At 42.7% G+C, this 25,690-nt stretch overlaps 1 protein-coding gene across 2 annotated transcripts in view; it reads left to right on the forward strand.

Annotated features, from left to right (window-relative positions):
- Positions 1-273: 273 nt before the first annotated feature.
- The window catches only part of LOC106607822 (androgen-induced gene 1 protein), a 52,196-nt gene continuing 26,779 nt past the window's right edge, over positions 274-25,690 (forward strand). For both annotated transcript variants that reach the window (XM_014205216.3, XM_045720830.2), the window contains exons 1-2: positions 274-544; positions 6,251-6,406. In XM_014205216.3, coding sequence (XP_014060691.1) covers positions 404-544; positions 6,251-6,406 — 297 coding nt within the window. In that variant the 5' untranslated portion in view covers positions 274-403. The remainder of the gene's footprint in view (positions 545-6,250; positions 6,407-25,690) is intronic.

Genomic DNA, 25,690 nt, shown 5'->3' on the forward strand with positions numbered 1-25,690 from the left:
GTGATTTTGTGTTGCCACACTCTGGTAGGCCTCCTATTGCTTAAAACTAGCCCCAAAAATAAAAAATACATTTCTGCTTATAATATTATTGTACACATCTTAGCTAGCCTACACCATTCACTAGACTATGAAGACATCATTGAAGGAGCCTCTTTATGCATGCAGAGCATCACGCGGTGGTCTGGCCTCTCCTCATCTACGAGAGGCTGAGTTCTCTGTTTCTATGGCAACACCCCTCCTCCCTTCCCTCACGCTCTGCGCGCACAACTCGTACGCACCCTCCTCTCTGTCTGCATCCCTTCTCCGAGGCAACGACCCCCATGCTATGTGCGAGACCCATAGCAGCGTCGCTCTGTCAGGAGGATAAAGCAGGAGACGAGACAAGGAAACAGGGGAAAAAAACATGGCGCTCATCCCATCTCAGGTGCTAAGGGTAGCCATCCTCCTGTCCTATTTCTCCATCCTCTGCAATTATAAAGCCATTGATATGCCCGCGCATCAAACATACGGCGGTAGCTGGAAGTTTTTAACATTCATAGACCTGGTAAGTGTAATATTGTTCTCTAGAACGGCGCCTGGTCAGAAATGGTAGCACGTCATAGTATGGTATGCTACAGACGGTCAGTGACCTACCTACCTCCAGTTGTTGATACCGCCCACCCTCGGTTGCGAAACGGGCCTAATATGTCATATTATGATGTCCGCTACAATATGTTTTATTTTTTTCCAGCGTTAATACGGATTCCTCACATTTTTGGGCACGTGTTAGACATAAAAAGCTCACACCCACTAAAAAGTGCCCCTCTCTTCTCGGCTGCTGCTGATGCGCGCAAGCGGTTTGCCTTCTGTTGCAACATTGTAATCATATCATGAATCACAATTAAGCAGCCAGCCGTGCCCCGTGGGTAACCGAGATGATGTTATTAAGATAACAAGGTCCCGAGCTCAAATTATTCCCCTGTTACATTATCACACAGCCGTCATTTTAACATAATGTGGTTTGGGTAGTAAAACATGTTGTATGGAAACACCCAGGATGTTTTCTTTATCTCTCTTTCTGTCTTGCTTGTCTTTTGTTTTCTGAAATTAATTGTAATTTTCAGCTTACTACTACTGCGCACGCACGCACGCACACACATACACACACACACACACACACACACACACACACACACACACACACACACACACACACACACACTTTTATAGGGCCTGTCAATTGTTTTACCAATGACTCATGTTTTCCACATTAGAAGCCCACTGCTGAACTATTGTACTACTATTTCTATGGCAATAGTGTTAAATGCAATAACAGCAATAAAATGTTTTGTTATTGTGCATTACAACAGCTATTTATTTGCCTATCATAAATCCTGACACAACAAAGTGTGTGCGTGCGTGTGTGAGAGAGTATGTGTTTGTGAGAGAGAGTGTGTGTGTGTGAGAGCAAGAGAGAGAGTGTGTGTGTGTGAGAGTGTGTGTGTGTGTGTGTGTGTGTGTGAGAGAGACTGTCGTGCATTCAATATTCCATCTTTAATCATGATCCTGCAGTAATAAGAAAAATGACAATATGAAGTCAATATGCAAATTCCAGGAATAGTCCTTCAATTGGCTCCTCTATTTTGCTTCCTATTTATTGTAATTAAATTGTACAATGTCTCTTCCCATTATAATGGATCATCTCATTCTGGCATCAATATGTTTTTTTTTTCTTCTCAGGAATACTTAGACAGAGGTATATGCTCTGTTTTAGCTCATACAAAATTGCCATGACGAAAGTAAGCTAACATGAAGTGACTCAGAGGTGGAAATATATTCAGTTTGACATGAAACAGCTACAGTATGTACAGGCCTTTTGAATAACTGGTTTGGTTATTGGTAAGGATTACAATTGCTTTAAGCATTTCTTATTCTAAATGTTCATCATGATTGAGTCATCTTACCAGTTAGAGTGGTTGCTATATGGAGAAGTTATTATTGGAACAGACAACAAAAACATGTTATCACAGCACAATCTCTATCCACAATAAGACATGCCACTCGCTCGCAGGTTGTCGTGCAACGAACCAGGCCTTTCCAAGGGGGAATGGGAAACTCTAGAAACAAGCTGTAGGCCTGTCATCCATGGATCTGTCAACACTAATTCTGTAACACTTCACTTGCCTTGCTGTGATTTGAACCTGTAGATAGGTTTTCATTGCGACTCAGTCATCCATTATTGAGTGTTTGGTTCAGATTTGGGTTTCCATCAGGGGGATACATTAGGAGGAGAATACAGGGCTATCATGTGGGGTTATTCCACCAGTGACAGCTGGCCTTTGTCCACATCAATCAGTAGACAGAACGAAACCTCGAACCCCTGCGTTTGGAGGAATCAAATGATCTGAAAAGTCTCGCTTCTTCGGATAAAAAGTGAGGCGCCTAGCAGACAGATTGTGAAACCGAACGTCTGTTTTGGGCCATACCTTTGGTTTAAATTGTTCTGTCACTTCCAAGTTGTTAGTTCAACTTATCAGTTTTAAGCCAAGTAAGTAACCGTACAGAGCAAGTATCATCTACTCTATGTTATGTGTCACACACAAGTAGTATCACACACACACATGCACACACACAAGTAGTATCACGCACATAAGTAGCATCCGATGACTGCGGTGAGAGTGCAGAACCCCCCTGCCTGAGTGTCAGGTGATGCTTAGAGTGGGGCAGGTGTGGACACAGAGATATTCTGTCTGGCTCTTTAGTACATATGAAGTGTGTCCCCCGTCCCTGGAGCATCCAGTCCAGTTCTCCCTCTCTGCCTCTGGCCAGCACGCTACACAGCACGTGTAAAGAGGGATAGGGGGAGTGTAGGACAGTACCTAATGTCTACGTTAACTAAGGAATGATGCACTACTGTACTCTCCTGTCAGCCTCTGCTAACTGTGGAGGTAATTAGGTTCCTATATAGATTACATTACTTCACATTATTCTATAAATGGCTAACTGATGTTTCCTTAATGCGCTTCTCTAATGTAATATAGTTAGTACACACTGGATATGTTCAGGCTTGTAATTATTGTATTGTATGTGCGTCATAACTCCTATAGCTGTTGTGAAGCTAAACTGGTTCGTGCAGCTTCCATTTTCTCCTTCCCAGATTCCCTCTGGCCCAGCTGTATACATTTGAGTTGTGTGGAGCAACACTTTATGACTTGAGCTCCAGTCCAGGAATTACTGTGGTTGCTTCTAAGTGCCTGCGATACAGGGCAGGGGAAAGAGCCTGTAGAAATGGTAAAGGGTTTTATGCTTAGCAATTGGCATTCATTCCCTGTGAGAGCTCTGTTTTTCAAACCCGTTGCATTTGATCTTAGTGAAAGAGACCTGGAAGGCATTCGTTTTTAGCATAGCCTCAGGCTAACATGCTGTTACGGAGGCAAAAAAACGAAGTAGAAGATATAAAAACAACTAAGAACTCCTGACAAATTAAATACCTGTCTTGCGTGTTAGCTAGGTGTCATACTAATGCCGTTGCTGGGCACTACCCTGTCCTCAAACCAAGTTTTGCGAGGCAATTTTCTGACCAAAAAGATGTGGGTTCCTGGAATCCTAAATTAAACAGTGAATTAATGAGAATTAAAGTCACACTTTCCAGTCTGTTGGATTTTTGCTGTGGAGATAAAGACACCCTGTTATGTTCTCTTGCTCTTAATTTAATGCATTAATAATCTCCACCACTGGTACAGACTGCTCTTAGACTCACACAAAATGACATATGCTAGCTTAAGGGGATAGACATTGACAGGATGGGGTTTATGCAATTGTTCAGTTGTTATATAATGCTTATTTAAATACAAAATACCCTCTATGAATGTATCTATCTCTATATTTTACATGAATATTCATCTTATTTTAGAGGACACCTCAATTGAACTCCTTTGTGATATACATTCTGTACATTGAGCTCCAAAAGTATTGGGAAAGTGACACATTTGTTGTTGTTTTGGCTCTATACTTCAGCACTTTGGATATGAAATGATACAATGACTATGAGGTTAAAGTGCAGACTGTCAGCTTTCCTTTGAGGGTATTTTCATCCATATCGGGTGAACTGTTAGGAAATTCACCTTTTGTGTATAGTCCCCCATTTTAGGGGACCAAAATAATTGGGAAAAATTCACTTATATGTGTATTAAAGTAGTAAAAAGTTAAGTATTTGCTCCCATATTCATAGCATGCAATGAAGACAGATGCACATATATCATACCCCCTCCCAAAACTCCTAACCTGCCCTGTTATTGTAATGGTGAGGGGTTAGCATGTCTTGGGGTATGATATTTGTGCGTCTGTAACTTTCTCGCTCATCATTATTCACAATTCATTCATTCAGGGTGATCTATAATCATGGTCGCATCTACATGAATGTGGAAGTGTTTAGAAACATATTATATTCTTATTTACAATAAAAGTAACTCCAAAATGACACAAAACATTATTTACCATTCACTTCTATTGGGCACAACATAATCTGAAACACAACTAAAACAAACAGCAAATGCATCCAACAAGTTTGTAGAGTCACAAGCTTTATGTAGTCATTGCATGCTATGAATATGTGACCAAATACTTAATTTTCTACTACTTTAATACACATAAGTTCATTTGTCCCAATACTTTTGTTCCTCTAAAATGTGGGGACTATGTGCAAAAAGTGCTGTAATTTATATACAGTTCACCCAATATGGATGAAAATACCCTCAAATTAAAGATGACAGTCTGCACTTTAACCTCAAAGTCATTGTATAATTTCAAATTCAAAGTGCTGGAGTACAGAGGCAAAAGAAATTGTCACTTTCCCAACTCTTTTGGAGCTCACTGTTTTGTAGATATCTTTTTAAGGATTACTATGTTTTTCATGAATATAATGTGATATAAATATTTGAAGCTACTGTGCTCTTGAGAGATGAGGAACTACTGATTTTGTGACCCAAAATTATCAACCATTTCCTGGTTGCTAAAATTCGAATAGTTTGCCTAATTTCAGTTTATGTGACAAAACAAGCAATGGATCGTGTAGAGAATCATTGTACCATCTAAACAGCTGTGAAATATATTTTCATTACACCAAAAATATAGTATTTCTTTTCAGCTGTTTGAAGCTGGTGTACAAAACCAAATGTAAAAGACTCAAAAACAAAACTTAAGAACGGGAAGCATAGAAATAGAGCACATTGAACAGATCTACCACTTCTTAGACTTGCTTTCAATGAGAATGACAAATCTATAGCTGACATTTCTATGTGAATTTGGTCAGATTGCCCAAAAAGTTACATATTGCAGCTTTAAAGACATGCGTTTGGTACTTTGGCGACTTGTAAGTATTTTTTAAACCTTCTGCTTTGGATGGAATGCGTCAATGTGTATTTCATACATGCATAATTTATGAGCAGAATTGCCGTTTTACCTCAATTAGTGTCACGGATCCCTCCGGAACTTTAATTGCGCACACCTGGCCCCTATTCCCACTGATTGTATTTGTATATATATGCCTTTTGTTCACCATGGTGCTGTCCATTATTGTTGCAATGTCCGTTGGTGTGTGTGAGTACCTATGCTGTGTGTTTTGGCTTTCGTGCCTTTGTGGATTGCGCAGATTACGGGTCTCGTCCCGTGTGTTAATTATTGTGCACGTGTGTTATTTATTCGAGGTACTCCTCGCTCTTTTGTTTGCAGTTTCTACCCTGTGTTTTGTTATGTGTTTGTTTGCTCTTCGTCCCCGTGCCTTTATACGGCACGCCGTAATTTGGGCTTAATTTTTTTTTAAAGGTACGCATTCCTGCGTCTGTCTCCCGACTCATTCAAACCTACATGACAATTAGCCACAAAATCCTTAGTTTTAAAGCAACTGTTTCCCTCCACGTGGGCCAGCCTCTAGCAATTATTTCTAGCCAATGAGCTTCAGCCCCTTGCCATTTGAGGCACAGCTAGCAAGATGCACACACAGTAGAGGGAGAGCAATGGCGTGGTGCACATATCTATAATTTTCGAAAACTACTTTTGGCTCGTGGGCGCTACTTTCAGAATTACTGGCTAAAAAGTATACTAAAGTACCGGTGAATCCCTTTAAAATGTGCAGAAAATGTTTTTCTGTGACAACTCCTGGAGCAGCTATACTTTTAAAAAAGCACTAACTATTGTACTCTCTCTGTGTGGGTGATCTGTCTTGAAGTACACATGATGTGATCTACATGTGTCTTCTCCTCCCCTGTTCTAGGTTATCCAGGCAGTGTTCTTTGGCGTGTGTGTGCTGACAGACCTGTCCAGCCTGCTGACCAAGGGCAGTGAGAGCCAGGAGCAGGAGAGGCAGCTTAGGAAGCTCATTGGCCTGAGGGACTGGATGATGGCCGTGCTGGCCTTCCCTGTTGGAGTGGTAAGTAGTCGTCACAACACAACGCGAGGCCTAGGGCATTGGAGTCTGCTCCCAGATCTGTTTGTGGTATATCGCCAACTCAACGACCATTGGAGTATAGCACAAACAGATCTGGGACTAGGATATAGCACAACATCTGAAAGTTAATTCAAGGAGAAAGGAGCAAAAGACACTGAATGTTCTACATTTTAATAACTGCGTTTCTAACTCTGACTGTCTAGATGCTTGAAACCACAGATCCACAACAAAACAGATGCTTCCATTCTCATTGCCTTTTGAAGCATTATTCAGCTTACAATAGCTGTTATTTTGATTGTTCAGGTTCAGCAATAGTTTTGGTAGTTTTGCTTTAAACAATCGTTGTATATGTTCATTTTTAGATATACACGGTAAAGTCAATCATTTCATAACGAGCAATCACTTTTGCGAGGCGCACTGTAATTGAAAGAGGAGAACATCTCTGTAAATACTTCTAAACGGTCAAACCCATTGAGATGGGGGTGAAATCCAAAGTTGTGCCTGACTATGTCATAGCTAATTTGTAAACGATAATTATTGATATATTACCAGTGGTGTAGTGCTATGTTTTAGGTGAGGAAGAGCATTTTGTTTTATTTTTATGATGTCATCATTTCCTCAAAGTTTGAACCGACAGATGTAGCCAATTTAATAGCCTATCATTATAGAAATTGCATATGCTCCTTCGATAGCAGTCTGCATGTGCGCACACATATTGTCTCAAGAAAATGTTCTATTTGTAATACCCTCAAACAGGAAGTTAGGCATAGGCTACCTCATTTCAAAATAGGCCATCATCACGGTCCATCGTAAATGATAATTCTTCACGTTTTACAAGTGAAACTTCCAAACTGCATCTCCATGTTAATCATTTGATTGATCTCAATTTAGTTTCATGGGAATATGCATTTAGATCTTCTTGAATTACTGTTTCATGAGCAAATTAGAGCAGACGGTGTTAACCATCTATTAGCCTTTCTCGTATTTTGTTTCAATCAAACCATATGTCCTGTCTAGTGGCACAGTTTTGGCGCATTATATTTTTTTGTCTGACTATTCTGCTTCAGCTAACCATCCTGAAATGTCATTAGAAATGAGGTGTTTTGGTGGAACAGTAGTGTTATAGGCCTGCAATGCTATTCGGTTCTGTTATATTAAATTCTAATTAATCGTTATGTGATCTTGCGAGACGTTGATTCAGCTTTGATCTAACTTTACTAAACGAGCACCATTGTGAGAAGTGATGAGATTCTGTAATAATGATAGTAATAATAATAATAATTATTATTATTATTATCATTATTATTAAGCGATGAGGAGGACTATTAGGCGTAGGCAACAGATCTTGATGAGTGTTATTTTAAGCGATTGGAGCGCCCATCGTGGTGCTGAAAGGACAGCGCCAGGATTGCATAATGATGTTAAAGAAGTTGAACCAACTTGTGGTGCTGAAGGATAGCGCTGCCATTTGGCCAGTTCAGGAACAACAATACTTTGCAGTAGGCCTATAGCCTAATAGGCCTGTGACTGTGGTATAGCTATTTGTAGGCTATAGCCTAATGTAAATACAAATACATATAGCTTAATATCCTTACACTGTTTGCGAGGAGAGCTTTATTGCGTGTAGGCATTTTAATTGTATTGTGTATCTTACACACTGCATCATAAATAAACTTTGATTAGCTTAAACCCATGGTTACAATATACCCTATTACAGAATAAAACAGAGGTGAACTATCACTTCATAGAATTTATTTGCATAGATTAAACATGCTATCAAATCAATAGACCAAGTAGAACATGAACCATTACTATGTAGAATTACAGGAAATTCATTATAAAACAGCCATAAAAATCTATATTTTGGTGTGGCGTATTCATGCATCTCAATAAACTAGAAGCTTAATGCATTGTTACCTTCAACTTGGCCCAATTTACAATTCACATTCCCACTGACATACTAAGCTAGAACAGGCCCTGCATCTCAACCAATAGTCAATATAGGTTAAAGATCCAAAGCAGGGCTACAGCAACTTCCAAACAGGGTCAGGCTCTTGGGCTTTACAGTGGCCACTCTGGTTTGGGTGTCCTCGGCAGAATGGTACCACTGTAACCAAGTGGTCGCATATTGTTCTGGGTTCCACTGCGCAAGAGGGGTCCGTGGAGTTTTGTGAACATCAAGGCAGACACACAGTGAATTTGTATTTTTTTTTCAACATTCTGATTGGCCAAAGTGGTCAAGCCGACGGGCCTCCGCAGTGCACACACATAGCCTACAGTTTTTCATCATTCTCCCCACCGCCAGAGAGAAGACGGGAGAAACCACCATTCACCTCTAGGCTACTATACATATTTATTTGGTTTGTCATTCTATCGTTTTTCATGGAGTTTTAGTGGTAATTAAATAAAATGTATAATTCATTTTCCAGAAATAGTTTTACCAGCTCCGTGTATTCTCAAATTGAAAAAAAAGTGAGGGCAGCACTATACCCTGTACATTACTAACTCAAACACTTAATCTGCAAAAATGAATAGTTAATTAGTGGGTGATGGTCATTTCAAAACCAAAGTGGGGAGACAAAAAAACAGGCTACATTGCCTCCTCTAATCTGGTAGTGGGGTGGTACAGTAGATGCCTAGTCTCCTGTATGGCTCAGCTCAGGTACGTACATAGTACATGCACCATAGACAACTGGTCAAACATGTCATTTGGAAATTTTGCACAGAATCTTTCCAGCTTTTTTGTTTAGTTATTGCATTTTTTTTTGTGAAAGAAGAGTTGACAGAGAACTTTACCGACGTCGACTAAATTGAAGCATTCATTCTATCGATTTATGACATTCTGGTGAGCAAAGGTTTGTTTAGTTTCTAGGACAACATATGACAGAAGAGAAGCTGCATGTATCTAATTACAGTATAGATAAGTTGACTAACAAATAGCCTACCAAAATGTTGGAAATTATAAGCAGAAACATATGCTATCTACAGTGCATTCGGAAAGTATTCAGACCCATTCCCTTTTTCCAAATGTTGTTATGTTACAGCCTTGTAAAAATAGATTACATAATAATTTTTCCTCATCAATCTACACACAATACCCCATAATGACTAAGCAAAAATAGGTTTTTAGAAATGTTTGCAAATGTATTAAAAATAAAAAACAGAAATACCATATTTACAGAAGTATTCAGACCCTTTGCTATGAGACTCGAAATTGAGCTCAGGTGCATCCTGTTTACATTGATCATCCTTGAGATGTTTCTACAACTTGATTGGAGTCCATCTGTGGTAATTTCAATTGATTGGACATAATTTGGAAAGGCACACCTGTATATATAAGGACCCACAGTTGACAGTGCATGTCAGAGCAAAAACCAAGCCATGAGGTCAAAGGAATTATCCGTAGAGCTCCGAGACAGGATTGTGTTGAGGCACAGATCTGGGCCAGGGTACCAAAAAATGTGTGCAGCATTGAGGGTCCCCAAGAACATAGTGGTCTCCATCATTCTTAAATAGAAGAAGTTTGAAGACTCTTCCGAGACTCTTCCTATAGCTGGCCGCCCAGCCAAACTGAGTAATCGAGGGAGAAGGGCCTTGGTCAGGGAGGTGACCAAGAACCTGATGGTCACTCTGACAGAGCTCCAGAATTCCGCTGTGGAGATGGGAGAACCTTCCAGAAGGACAACCATCTCTGCAGCACTCCACCAATCAGGCCTTTACGGTAGAGTGGCCACTCCTCAGTGAAAGGCACATGACAGCCCGCTTTGAGTTTGCCAAAAGGCACCTAAAAGACTCTCAGACCATGAGAAACAAGATTTTCTGGTCTGATGAAACCAAGATTGAACTATTTGTCCTGAAGGCCAAGCGTCGGGGACTGGGACACTAGTCAGGATCGAGGGAAAGATGAACGGAGCAAAGTACAGCGAGATCTTTAATGAAAACCTGCTCCATGGGCTCAGGACCTCTGACTGGGGCAAAGGTTCACCTTCCAACAGGACAACAACCCAAAGCACACAGCCAAGACAATGCAGGAATGGCTTCGGGACAAGTCTCTGAATGTCCTTGAGCGGCCCAGCCAGAGCCTGGACTTGAACATCTCTGGAGAGACCTGAAAATAGCTGTGCAGTGAAAGAAATGAGGAAAAAATAATAAGGCTGTAACATAACAAAATGTAGAAAAAGTCAAGTTATCTGAATACTTTCCAAATGCACTGTAAATCAAAACAATCCTGCACCCCCTGTCAAAAAATCATTCAGCCGTCTCTGACTGTAGCCTACAGTGCATTTTCTATATTTGCGGATTAGGGTCGGGTGTAGATATAGTCGGGTGGTTGCCGATGGGTTATTCCATATTTCTCGCATTTTCCGTAATTGACACATACAGTGGGGGAAAAAAGTATTTGATCCCATGCTGATTTTGTAAAAAGACACCTGTCCACAGAAGCAATCAATCAGATTCCAAACTCTCCACCATGGCCAAGACCAAAGAGCTCTCCAAGGATGTCAGGGACAAGATTGTAGACCTACACAAGGCTGGAGTGGGCTACAATACCATCACCAAGCAGCTTGGTGAGAAGGTGACAACATTTGGTGCGATTATTCACAAATGGAAGAAACACAAAATAACTGACAATATCCCTCGGCCTGGGGCTCCATGCAAGATCTCACCTCGTGGAGTTGCAATGATCATGAGAACGGTGAGGAATCAGCCCAGAATTACACGTGAGGATCTTGTCAATGATCTCAAGGCAGCTGGGACCATAGTCACAAAAAAAACAATTAATAACACACTACGCCGTGAAGGACTGAAATCCTGCAGCGCCCGCAAGGTCCCCCTGCTCAAGAATACATATACATGCCCGTCTGAAGTTTTCCAATGAACATCTGAATGACTAAGAGGACAACTGGTGAAAGTGTTGTGGTCAGATGAGACTAAAATGGAGCTCTTTGACATCAACTCAACTCGCCGTGTTTGGAGGAGGAGGAATGCTGCCTATGACCCCAAGAACACCATCTCCACCGTCAAACATGGAGGTGGAAACATTATGCTTTGGGGGTGTTTTTCTGCTAAGGGGACAGGACAACTTCACCGCATCAAAGGGACGATGGATGGGGCCATGTACCGTCAAATCTTGGGTGAGAACCTCCTTCCCTCAGCCAGGGCATTGAAAATGGGTCGTGGATGGGTATTCCAGCATGACAATGACCCAAAACACACGGCCAAGGCAACAAAAGGTCAAGGCCAAGGCAACAAAGGCTCAAGAAGAAGCACATTAAGGTCCTGGAGTGGCCTAGCTTGTCTCCAGACCTTAATCCCATAGAAAATCTGTGGAGGGAGCTGAAGGTTCGAGTTGCCAAACGTCAGCCTTGAAACCTTAATGACTTGGAGAAGATCTGGAAAGAGGAGTGGGACAAAATCCCTCCTGAGATGTGTGCAAACCTGGTGGCCAACTACAAGAAACGTCTGACCTCTGTGATTGCCAACAAGAGTTTTGCCACCAAGTACTAAGTCATGTTTTGCAGAGGGGTCAAATACTTATTTCCCTCATTAAAATGCAAATCATTTTATAACATCTTTGACATGCGTTTTTCTGGATTTTTTTGTTGTTATTCTGTCTCTCACTGTTCAAATAAACTTACTATTAAAATTATAGACTGATCATTTCTTTGTAAGTGGGCAAACGTACAAAATCAGCAGGGGATCAAATACTTTTTCCCCCCACTGTATGCTTCGCTTTTCAACTAGCTAAAAGCTAGCTAGTTCGAGTCTGTGACTGTACAGTACTTCTGTTTGTACTACTGCATGGTAAAACAATGCACGAGTTGAAAATATTGAACGCATGCAGTACACAGAATGCACAACAGCCTAGGGCGGCACTCCCATTCTTCCACGTGAAATTCCATCATTTGGAGCACCGCTCCAAAATCTCACATAAGTGTTCAATTGGGTTGAGATCTGGTGACTGAGAAGGTCATGGCATATGGTTTACATCGTTTTCATGCTCATCAAACCATTCATTGACTATTCGTGCCCTGTGGATCAGGGAATTGTCATCCTATGGGGACATAGTATGGTAGTCATAATAATGGCCAAAATAATGGCTTGCCCAGCATTTCTATACATAACCCTAAGCATGATGGGATGTTAATTGCTTAATTAACTCAGGAACCACACCTGTGTTGAAGCACCTGATTTCAATATACTTTGTATCCCTCATTTACTCAAATGTTTCCATTATTTTAGCAGTTACCTGTATATGAGACATAGAACAGAAACTCAACAAATCCAGACCTAATAAACAAGTGTCTGTATTTCTCCTACCTCGCTAGACACATGCTAGTCTTTATTCTATATGTAGGTCAGCCAAATCTAGGGTTGTCTCACACCTCGCAGGTGAAACAGCAAGGCTGATGGAAAGGAAAAGTCCCCTAGCTAGCCTTCCGTCTGAGTTAGTGGACACTGTCGGCATTCTTTCCTGCTGTATACCGCTGCCTGTGGCCTATCCTGGACTGCACTGTCCTCTGGGAGGGCCTTTGCATAAGCCTAATAGGGACACCGACACACATTGTCTTGGATGCAGCACGGCCCATTTGCTTTGCAAATGCCAAGTCTATCTGGCCGGGTGTCATGCCGTGGCCTTGGAGGCAACGGGCAGCGAGTAGCAGGACCAGAGGGCTGAGCCCTGGGAGAAAAAGGAAACACTGCATGTTTGTCTTACTTTTATATGCCCTTGTGTCTGTGATGGCCATCTGATAATTACTCGGAAAATATTTAAATTGGGTCTTTGCTGCTGCCTCTTTTCCTGTTAGCAGGGAGAGGTGATGTTTTAGTTTTATATAGTGAGGTGGTGGTGGTGAGGGGCCAGGATGCCTAGGCAGCAGGTGCTGAGGGGTTCATACAGGGATGTGAATTTATAAACTACTGAGAAAATATTTGAATTATAGGGGAAAGGTACTGGTTGCTAGTTTCCAGTTTCCAGGCTTCAAGCCAAAAGAGAGGGAAATCATTTCATTTGTACTAACTTTGGCTTAGTAAACTGTGCAATAAGGAAGAACGTTGCATGTCATGTCATCATCATGATATCTATTTTTTACCATGACCTACAGTGCCTTCGGAAAGTATTCAGACCTCTTGACTGTTTCCACATGTTGTTACGTTACAGCCTTATTCTATAATGGATTAAATCATTTTCCCCCCTCATCAATCTACACACACTACCCCATAACGAAGCAAAGCAAAAAACAGGTTTTTAGATATTTTTGCTGAAATATAAAATATAAAATATATATATAAATGTACATAAGTATTCAGACCCTTTACTCAGTACTTTGTTGAAGCCTTGAGTCTTCTTGGGTATGACGCTACAAGCTTGGCACACCTGTACTTGAGGATTTTCTTCCATTCTTCTCTGCAGATCTTCTCAAGCTCTGTCAGGTTGGATGGGGAGCGTTGCTGCACAGCTATTTTCAGGTCTCTCCAGAGATGTTTGATAGGGTTCTGGCTGGGCCACTCAAGGACATTCAGAGACTTGTCCCAAAGCCACTCCTGCGTTGCCTTGGCTGTGTGCTTAGGGTTGTTGTCCTGTTGGAAGGTGAACCTTCACCTCAGTCTGAGGACCTGAGTGCTCTGGAGCAGATTTTCATCAAGGATCTCTCTGTACTTTGCTCCGTTCATCTTTGCCATTCATCTTTGATTTCATCAGACCAGAAAATCTTGTTTCTCATGGTCTGAGAGTCTTTAGGTGCCTTTTGGCAAATTCCAAGCGGGTAGTCATGTGCCTTTTACTGAGGAGTGGCTTCTGTCTGGACACTCTACAATAAAGGCCTGATTGGTGGAGTGCTGCAGAGATGGTTGTCCTTCTGGAAGGTTCTCCCATCTCCACAGAAGAACTCTAGAGCTCTGTCAGATTTACCATCGGGTTAATGGGCACCTCCCTGACAAAGGCTCTTCTCCCCCGATTGCTCAGTTTGGCCAGGTGGTCAGCTCTAGGAAGAGTCTTGGTGGTTCCAAACTTCTTCCATTTAAGAATGATGGAGACCACTGTGTTTTTGGGGACCTACAATGCAGCAGACATTTTTTGGTACCCTTCCCCAGATCTGTGCCTCGACACAATGCTGTCTTGAAGCTCTACAGACAATTCCTTCGACCTCATGGTTTGGTGTTTGCTCTGACATGCACTGTCAACTGTGGGACCTTATATAGACAGGTTTGTGCCTTTCCAAATCATGTCCAATCAATTGAATTTACCACAGGTGGACTCCATGCAAGTTGTAGAAACATCTCAAGTGTCACGCCCTGACCTGAGAGAGACGGTTTATTTCTCTATTTTGTTAGGTCAGGGTGTGGGGTGGGCATTCTATGTCATTATATTTCTATGTTTTGGCCAGGTATGGTTTCAAATCAGAGGCAGCTGTCTATCGTTGTCTCTGATTAGGAATAAACTTAGGCAGCCTTTTTCCCTCCTGGTTTTGTGGGTAATTATATTCTTTCTGTGAGGGTTTTGTGTGCGCCTCAGTTGCGTCACGTTCGTTTCTGTTTTACCTGTTTCTTGTTTTGTTCGGTTTCACTAATAAAGTATGTGGAATTACCGGCACGCTGCGCCTTGGCTGATCTATGACAGGGAGTTTGAGGACAGTGAACGTTACAGAATTACCCACCAAAAACGGACCAAGCAGGAGGAGCAGGGATCCTGGGCTAGGGAGAAGAGAGAGTGGAGGATGTCCTGGACCTGGGAGGAGGTAATGGCAGGGGACAAGACCCTGCCATGGAAGCAGGTGGAGACGGTGCAAGCGGAACGGCGACATTACGAGGAGCTAGCCCAACGTCAGAAGCCCGAGAGGCATCCCCCCCCCAAAAGTGTGTGGGGGGGGGGGGGGGCACATGGGAAGATTGGCAGAGTCAGGGTGGAGACCTGAGCCAACTCCTCGTGCTTACCGTGGGGAGCAGGTGAACAGTCAGTCACCATGTTATGTGGTGATGCGCACTATATCTCCGGTGCGCATTCATAGCCCGGTGCGCTCTGTGCCTGCGCCACGCATTTGCCGGGCTAAACTGAGCGTTCAGCCAGGAAGGATTGTGCCGGCTCAGCGTTCCTGGTCTCCGGTGCGTCTCCTCGGTCCAGGATATCCTGTGCCAGCTCTACGCACTGTGTCGCCAGTGTGCCTGCACAGCCCAGTTCATCCTGTGCCCGCGCCCCGCACTTGCCGGGCTAAAGTAAGGATCCAGCCAGGACGGGTTGTGCCAGCCATAAGCTCCAGACCTCCAGTGCGCCTCCACGGCCCAGTATATCCTGTGCCAGTTCTACGCACTGTGTCGCCAGTGCGCCTGCACTGCCCAGTTCATCCTGTGCCCGCGCCCCGCACTTGCCGGGCTAAAGTAAGCATACAGCCAGGACGGGTTGTGCCAGCCCTAAGCTCCAGACCTCCAGTGCGCCTCCACGTTCCAGTATACCCTGTGCCTGCTCTGCGCACCCAGTCTCCTGTGCGTCTCCCCAGTCCGGTGAGACCGGTTCCAGCTCCACGTAAGAAGCCTCCAGTGATGATCTATGGTCCGAAGCCTCCAGTGATGATCCATGGCACGAAGCCTCCAGTGATGATCCATGGCCCGGAGCCTGTAGTGATGATCCATGGCACGAAGCCTCCAGTGATGATCCATGGCCCGGAGCCTGTAGGGATGATCCATGGCACGAAGCCTCCAGTGATAATCCATGGCCCGGAGCCTCCAGTGATAATCCATGGCAAGAAGCCTCCAGTGATGATCCATGGCACGGAACCTCCTGAGACGGTCTACAGTCCGGAACCTCCTGAGACGGTCCACAGTCCGGAACCTCCTGAGACGGTCCACAGTCCGGAACCACCTGAGACGGTCCACAGTCCGGAACCACCTGAGACGGTCCACAGTCCGGAACCACCTGAGACGGTCCCCAGTCCGGAACCTCCAGCGACGGTCCCCAGTCCGGAACCTCCAGCGACGTTCCCCAGTCCGGAACCTCCAGCGACGTTCCCCAGTCCGGAACCTCCAGCGACGTTCCCCAGACCGGAACCTCCAGCGACGTTCCCCAGACCGGAACCTCCAGCGACGTTCCGCAGTCCGGAACCTCCAGCGACGGTCCGCAGTCCAGAGTCTCCAGCGGCGGTCTGCAGTCCAGAGTCTCCAGCGGAGGTCTGCAGTCCAGAGTCTCCAGCGGCGGTCTGCAGTCCAAAGCCTCCGGTCCGGTTCCTCCGACGACGATCCACGGACAAGAGCCCCGAACCGGAGCCGCCACCATGGGTAGATGCCCACCCGGACCCTCCCCTATAGGTTCAGGTTTGCGGCCGGGAGTCTGCACCTTTGGGGGGGGGGGGGGGGTAGTTGTTTTCCGTTTAGTTGTCTGTTGCCTGACGGAACTGTTTGCTTTCGTTTTGTTTCTTTGTTTAAGTGTTTCATTATATATAATAAATTATGAACACTTACCACGCTGCACTTTGGTCCACTCCTTTCGACGACCGTTACATCAAGGATGATGAATGGAAACAGGATGCACCTGAGCTCAATTTCGAGTCTCATAGCAAAGGGTCTGAATACTAATGTAAATAAGGTATTTCTGTTTTTTATTTTAATACATTTGCAAAAATGTCTAAACCTGTTTTCACTTTGTAATTATGGGATATTGTGTGTAGATTGATGAGGAACATTTTTAATTGAATCCATTTTAGAATAAGGCTGTAACGTGACAAAATGTGGAAAAAGTCAAGGGGTCTGAATACTTTCCGAAAGCACTGTATACTGAAATAGGGACATGCATGTTAAATACATCAGAGGCCATGCTTACCAGAGATCATGTGATGTGTGCTGTGTTCTTCTGCGTAGGTAGGCTGTAAGACATGAGTCATCAGAGCAGCAGAGCGGAGAGAGCGAGACAACGCGCTGCTCCTTAGATATCCTCCTAGAAACTAGGGATCAGTTGCTACACTCTTAGAAAAAACACGTACCCTCTGTGTAAAGGTTTCTACCTGGAACCAAAAGGGTTATACCTGGAACCAAAAAGGGTTCTTCATAGGGTTCACCTATGGGGAAAGCTGAAGAACCCTTTTATCGTCACAGAGCAGTGCAGGCTGCTATATGATGAGCCACTTGGCACCAGCCCCTGTCTGAGAGTTGGCCACACAGTTCAGTTTACACACCACACAATGGATGTCATGTGCACCGCGGCTAATGCCGGGAAATGAGCCCCCATTAGCGTTGATGCTGAATAATGGTAATATGTGTGTATCTGTAGTCTGCGTGCTGCTCTGGTTTGTGTGTGTGTATGTGTGTGTATTCTCCCTGCATTGGTCAGGTGTGAATGCATCCCTTGCAGGGTCGAGCGCACCCCTCCATTCTTCCCACCTCTCCACATGATGATGAAAGAGGAGAGTGTGCCATCAGGGCACAATAGCGGGGACATTTCACATGCATCCTCTGAGGCGCAGATGGCAGACCAGGTAATTCCATCCCCCTCGGCTGGGCTGTGGATGGTTTGGCTCCTGGACAGGCCTGGAGGCCCCTTGCGGGGCCAGGTGTGGTTTCCCTACGGGCCCGACGACATGGAGCCCATGCAGCTAAAAAGGCTGAGGGTGTGGAAATGTGAAATGTCTAAATAAACTACCTGTCTCAGACTGAATCCATTTACTCACACTCTGCACCTCGGAGAGGAAATAAGAAATGCTGTTTCTCACTTTTGAGGGTCTGTAATAAGCTGCTCCCTCAGAGTCAATGCTCTCCATTCAGCAGGCCTGCCTACTTGCTGTGGCCTTGTAGTGCAGCCTGTTTATTTGGCCACAGTGGCAAGAGACTTACGGGAAATCGTAGATCCAGCTAAATAATGTGAGTACGAAGCAAAACAGGATTCTGTCAAATCCCTAATCGAGGTCGATTAATGCAAATAGGTTGGGTAGTTTGGTAGGGTCGGGAGCAGTTACAACTGTCTGGATCAGAAGGATTACAGGCAGAGCTGGAATTCTTTCATCGAGGAAGCTGCTCCACTCCACAGAGCTGGAACTTCAAATACCCCTTTTCAAAGCCTGTACACTCGACAGTAACATGCTTGTTTTTGCTGTGCATTTGATCTCCTCACAAGCTTACTGCTGTCCTTCTTACAGGAGGCATACAGGGCTGGTGGAGAAGTGTCGGGATAAGAGACAAGGAGCGGAGAAGTCACCTCTTAGGGATTAATTATGGTATGCTGATATTAAAACATTAGCCCCAGAACTGTCGCTTCGCTTCGCCTCACCCGGCATGGCAGGCTTTATTGCTAGCTCGCCTCGGTGTTAGTCGGAGAGTGCCAGGCAACCTGGATGAAGGAGATAGCTAGTGCTCAGGTCAGAGCCTGACATCTTTGTGCTCCAGGACTGGTCCTTAGAGGGGTAGACTGTGGGAGCAGCAGGGTCAGCTCAACCCAGGCCGGGCCAAGCAGGAAACCTCAGGGAGAGACAAGAGAAGAGAAGAGCCAGGCCACAGAACCAGTGGATTTCCTGGGTATATGATGACCTGAGGGGCATGGCGTGTCCAGAGGGCATAAAACAAGGGCGGAAAATGGTCTGGAAAACCCCAATAGACCATTATATTACCTGTCAAATTATGACCATACTGTATTTGACTGAAAATATAATGTACTTAGATTTGTATTTGTATTATACCCATAGCTATAATGCATATCTCTTTTGAGGATAGCTTGACCTATATTATCTTGGGATAACATGGGCAGCATGTAAACATTCATGGTTATTTGACCCCCTGGGACCATAGCTTCTCCGGCTCTCTGTGATATACATCCCAGTGGGCATACGACCTGATAAATAAGTATTTTTCTGGTTGAAATCTTGTCGGGACGTCTATAACCAGATCACAACCAGATTAAGACGTCTTTTTCTTGATGTTCTTTTGACGTCATGAAAAATAAATCTTATTTTGGTTGAAATATGGTTTTTCGTTGAAATCTGATTTGAACAAATGACCAGTTATCTTAATGCTACTCAATTAATAGACACCAATCTATATAAACATGCACAGTGCAGTCAGGAAGTATTCAGACCCCTTGACTTTTTCAGCATTTTGTCAAATTACAGCCTTATTCTAAAATGGATTAAATTGATGTTTTCCCTCACCAATCTACACATAATGGAAAAGCTAAAACTGTTTTTTAGAAATTTTTGCTAAATGTATAACCCCCCGGAAATATGACATTTACATAAGTATTCAGACCCTTCACTCAGTACTTTGTTGAAACACCTTTGGCAGTGATTACAACCTCGAGTCTTCTTGGGTATGTTGCTTGGCACACCTGTATTTGGGGAGTTTCTCCCATTCTTCTCTGCAGATCCTCTCAAGCTCTGTCAGGTTGGATGGGTAGCATTGCTGCACAGCCATTTTCAGGTCTCCTCAGAGATGTTTGACTGGGTTCAAGTCCGGACTCTGGCTGGGCCACTCAAGAACATTAAGAGACTTGTCCCAAAGCCACTCCTTCATTGCCTTGGCTGTGTGCAAGGGGTTGCTGTCCTGTTGGAAGGTGAACCTTAAGACCTCAGACTGGGGCTGAGCGCTCTGGAGCAGGTTATCATCAAGGATCTCTCTGTACTTTGCTCCGTTCATCTTTCCCTCAATCCTGACTAGTCTCCCAGTCCCTGCAAAACATCCCCACAGCATGACGCTACCACCACCATGCTTCACCGTAGGAATGGTGCCAGATTTCCTCCAGACGTGACGCTTGGCATTCAGGCCAAAGAGTTCAACCTTGGTTTCATCAGACCGGAGAATCTTGTTTCTCATGGTCTGAGAGTGTTTAGGTGCCTTTTGGCAAACTCCAAGTGGGCTGTCATGTGCCTTTTACTGATGAGTGGCTTCCATCTGGCCTGATTGGTGGAGTGCTGCAGAGATGGTTGTCCTTCTGGAAGGTTCATCTCCACAGAGGAACTCTGGAGCTCTGTCAGATTCACCATCGGGCTCTTGATCACCTCCCTGACCAAGGCCCTTCTCCCCGATTACTCAGTTTTGCCGGGCGGCCAGCTCTAGGAAGAGTCTTGGTGGTTCCAAACTTATTCTATTTAAGAATGATAGAGGCCACTGTGTTCTTGGGGACCTTCAATGCATCAAACATTTTTTGGTACCCTTCCCCAGATCTGTGCCTCGACACAATCATGTCTCAGAGCTCTACGGACAATTCCTTCGACCTCATGGTTTAGTTTTTGCTCTGACATGCACTGTCAACTGTGGGACCTTATATAGACAGGTTTGTGCCTTTCCAAATCATGTCCAATCAATTGAATTTACCACAGGTGGACTCCATGCAAGTTGTAGAAACATCTCAAGGATAATCAATGGAAACAGGATGTACCTGAGCTCAATTTCGAGTCTCGTAGCAAATGGTCTGAATACTTTTATAAATAAGGTATCTGTTTTTTATTTTTAAATATTTTTAATATTTAAAAAGAACTTTTGTCATTATGGGGTGTTTAATTTAATCTATTTTAGAATAAGGCTTTAATGTAACAAAATGTGAAAAAAGTCAAGGGGTCTGAATACTTCACCCATTGGTGATCATTCACCCATTGGATATAAGACACTAGAACCATTAAAAATAATTACAATTGGAGTAATGTTCTTTTTCAGCAGGGTTTGCATGATTCAGCTTAAAACATTTGGCAAACGAGTGCTGGCAGAGCGCACCAAAGCGGGTTAAGGTCTCATGGCATACTGGACCCAGTCAACACGCTGGGCTCATGCCTATTCCGTTTGAGACTTGAAGGACTCGCATGGACTTGGGGGGCTTCGTGCAGGCCGAGCTCTTCCCGAGTCCGGCAGAATCATATTACTCTGGGCTCCGGCTAATGGTACTCGAGCCGAGCCCATTTCAGTTTATCCGGCCCGATTAACTTTTTCAGGAGTAGGGCCATTTAAGGTTTTTATTCAGTATGGGATGAAATACCAATATAAATAAAAAATATATATATATTTCACCTCCAAGTCATCAAATTTGCTAGGTCATTGAAAGTTAAAATGTGTGTCAGTCTCTGCGGTCCTATAGTTATCAGAGATGGTCCCTAATTTAGAGAATATCCAATCCTATAAATGCTTTTGCTTTTACTAAAGGCTATGGCAGCTTTTGTTTTACTGTCCACCCAATTAAAAGTGCTCATTCATTTCCATAACATTGTTTCTAGGCTACCAGCATATAAGATATACATGCACAATAATAACTTTACAAAAATTCAATGCAGTTCAAATTCAGTAAGACTGCAGCAAAATGAAATATGGGATGTTTAATTAATGATATCTGCTAACTTGCTGTGTGTGTTGACTTCTATGGTCATCTTTTGTCTGTGTTAGCTAATTGCACTGTTTATTGTGATGCACATGTTCTTCTGTTCCACTGTATGCCATTTTGATGTTCTATTATGACTAACAAAAAAAGATCTGAATTTAACAAATAACACACAGGCCTATTTTTTTCAATATCCTAATACAATTTACCAGGAAATCCTATTTTTATGGCATTTATTTTAATCACTAATTAGTCAAACACGATTGCACCTGAATTTGATCCCGAAAATATGACTATAATATTTTCCCTTAAAGCTTTTAAGCAATTAACATAATGCGGGCAGTAATTGTATTTTAATTTCAGTGGCTAAATAAGGAGGTAGGCATATCAGTTCCAGCTGAAACTTGGATTGGAATCTGTGCTTCACGCGCAGCAATAGATCTCTACGCGCAGCAGGCAGCCTGCTTGCTTCAGCATCAACATTCCATAAGGCCGTTGGGACAGAGCACCGGGCAGGCTACACAACACAGCTGGAAAAGAATGACAGTTTCTCAAAATGTACACCAAAAAATATATATTTGACTGCTAAGTGGTAGTCCCTGTTGTCCTGCATTCTTGTTTTACTGTTGTAAGTAAAGCGGTGGTTTGTTGGGGAAAAGAACGTAAAGGAAAGGTTCGCTAGCTAGCTAACTTTAGCTAACTAACGTTATCTCTGGCTAATCCTCCATTGACATGGTAAGTTTTCATTTTGATATGTTTAGTTAATGACAGTAAATGTGTGTGTGTGTGTGTATGTGTGTTCTCTGTGTGAGTGTGTTTGAGTGAGAGAGAGAGAGAGAGATGATCACAATAACTTATAGAAAATATAGTTCATGTCAACATTGTGACATGCTAGCTGTGTGTGTGTGTGTGTGTGTGTGTGTGTGTGTGTGTGTGTGTGTGTGTGTGTGAGAGAGAGAGAGATGGTTGATGAATACACATATAGGAAACATTGATTGTGTGTGTGAGACATTGTAAGCTAGCCATATATTATTGAAATGTGATCCCCCCCCATATTGATGTAAAGTTTTTCATGATTCATCAGACATCCTTGTATTTTTGTGTATTTTGTATTTGACAATACGATACATTTTGCTATACCTGCTCCCCCTCAACACTCATTCACATGTTGCACCTCTCAACTGCCTTTTTCAATTCTTGATTCTCTTTTTTTTGCAGGAATCTTCCCACTGGGCACACCGGTTGAATCAACGTTGTTTCCACATCATTGAAATGAAATTACGTTGAACCAGCGTGGAATAGACGTTGGATTAATGTCTGTGCCCAGTGGGGTCTAGCTTGGATGGAAGGATGGAGGCGGTAACAAAGGAAAGGAGTACAGAAGTTATCCAGCCTGCTGACTAAGACGATTAAATAGCCTGTTTTGCTGTCTATCTCTCGCTCTCTCTCTCTCTCTCCGTCTGCCTGACTGCCAGATTGCTGAGGGGCAACATAGTCAATGTACTTGCTGGGCTAAGTCTAACTTAGTGAAGACCTTAGGTAATGGTTAATCATGATTTGTCTCGGTCTTTAAAGTTCCTGAAACATGTCAATGACCTGATGCATGGCTTCTACAGCAGTGCTTGACCACACACTCTGTTACCAGTGACCTATTCTACTACATCCCAGGGATAGGAGAGAGCAGACCAACCCCTCCTTAAATCCATAGTCATTAACAGTTTTGTGTGGAAAATGTTGTTTGTTTCTCTATTTGATACTCTGATATTCAATGTGTATTGATTCCTACTAATCAGCTTTGTAAGAGATAGGTTTGTACTAGCTATGCTGATGATCGTTAACATTTTTTCATTGCATCACAGACTGGATTCCCCAAGAGACATGCTATTCAGCTGCCTATGATTGCCTGAGTAAGTAGATCAAATTGGAATAGCACTGCTTCTAATAATATAAGTTTGTAAAGCATATAAAATCCTATTTTAACTAACTTTTTTTTTCCAGGTGCAAAACCGTGGTTCTAAGTCATGTAAAGTTTCTCCCATTTCTCTCTTGCTCATTCTTAAAACATTTACAGATATTATCCAACTACTGTTACACAAGCATGCCTTTGCTACCACTAGTGTGTGCTCTTCATTGTAGTTGGTAAGTAAATATGAGCAGTTGAGACATTTGACATGAACAACAGCTAGGTTTACATCAGATTTTCATGTGAATATTCGCAAATACACAAAAACAATATGCACATTTTCCAAACAGAGATGAGTTTCCACCAAATTGACTTATTGGTGATAAATGGCTGTGCATGATGATGTAGTAAACATAACTTTTGCGGTTAAATTCCCTTGTACCGAATAAGAAATACAAGTTAAATGTGTTTCCGTTGCATTTTCAACTCTACTGATGGTTTTGTCACAACAAATTTTGCATTATATAGCGAATGTGCCCACTTTGGTCTTGGCATGTGCACACTAGCCAACAGCTATACATTGTGTGCAGTCTACCTACAGTGCCTTCAGAAAGTATTCACACCCCTTGACTTTTTCCACATTTTGTTGTGTTACAGCCTGAATTTAAAATGTATTAAATGTTGATGTTTTGCACTGGCCTACAAACACTACACCCCATAATGTCAAAGCAGAATTTTGTTTTTCAAAAGTTTTGCAAATGAAAATCTGAAATGTCTTAAGTCAATAAGTATTCAACACCTTTGACAGAGCAAGCCTAAATGAGTTCAGGAGTAAAACTGTGCTTAACAAGTTGAATAATAAGTTGCATGGATTCACTGTGTACAATAATAGTGTTTAAAATCATTTTTGAATGACTACCTCACCTCTGTACCACACACATAGAATTATCTGTAAGGTCCCTCAATCGAGCAGTGAATTTCAAATACAGATTTAACCAGAGACCAGGGAAGTTCTCCAATGCCTTGCAAAGAATTGCACCTATTGGTAGATGGGTTAAAAAAAAGAATATCCCTTTGAGCATGCTGAAGTTATTAATTACACTTTGGATGGTGTATAAATACACCCAGTCACTACAAAGATACAGGCGTCCTTCCTAACTCAAGTTGTCGGAAAGGAACAAAACCTCTCAGGGATTTCACCATGACAGTTACAGTTTAATGGCTGTGATAGGAGAAAACTGAGGATGGATCAACAACATTGTAGTTACTCTACAATACTAACCTAAATGACAGACTGAAAAGGAAGCCTGTACAGAATAAAAATATTCCAAAACATGCATCCTGATTGCAATAAGGCACTAAAGTAATACTGCAGAAAATGTGGCAAAGCAATTAACTTTTTGTCCTGAAAACAAGTGTTATGTTTGGGGCAAATATAATACATTACTGATTACCATTCTCCATATTTTCAAGCATAGTGGTGGCTGCATCATGTTTTGGGTATGCTTGTAATCGTTAAGGACAGGGGAGTTTTTCAGGATAAACATTTTTATGGAATGGAGCTAAGGAAAAATCCTTGAGGAAAACCTGGTTCAGTCTGCTTTCCACCAGACACTGGGAGATAGATTAATGAATTCACCTTTCAGCAGAACATTAACATAAAACACAAGGCCAAATCTACAATGGAGTTGCTTACCAAGGAGACAGTGAATGTTACTGAGTGGCCTTGTTACAATTTTCACTTAAATCTACTTGAAAATCTATGGCAAGACTTTAAAATGGTTGTATAGGAATGATCAACAACCAATTTGACAGAGCTTGAAGAATTTTGAAAAGAATAATGGGCAAATGTTGCACAATCCAAGTGTGGAAATCTCTTACCCAGAAAGACTCACATCTGTAATCGCTACAAAAGATGCTTCTACAAAGTATTGACTCAGGGGTGTGAATACTTACAGCATGTAAATGAGATACAGTATTTTTTTCCAAGTTGTACTTTACTTGCATAAAAAGGTTGGATGGAAACCAATGTTAATGAAAAACAATTTGTAGATTCTGACTGTTAAAGATAGTTACTGTGTATTAC

Source organism: Salmo salar, chromosome 06, assembly GCF_965601325.2.
Source record: "Salmo salar chromosome 06, fSalSal1, whole genome shotgun sequence".
In the NCBI taxonomy this organism is placed as follows: domain Eukaryota; kingdom Metazoa; phylum Chordata; class Actinopteri; order Salmoniformes; family Salmonidae; genus Salmo; species Salmo salar.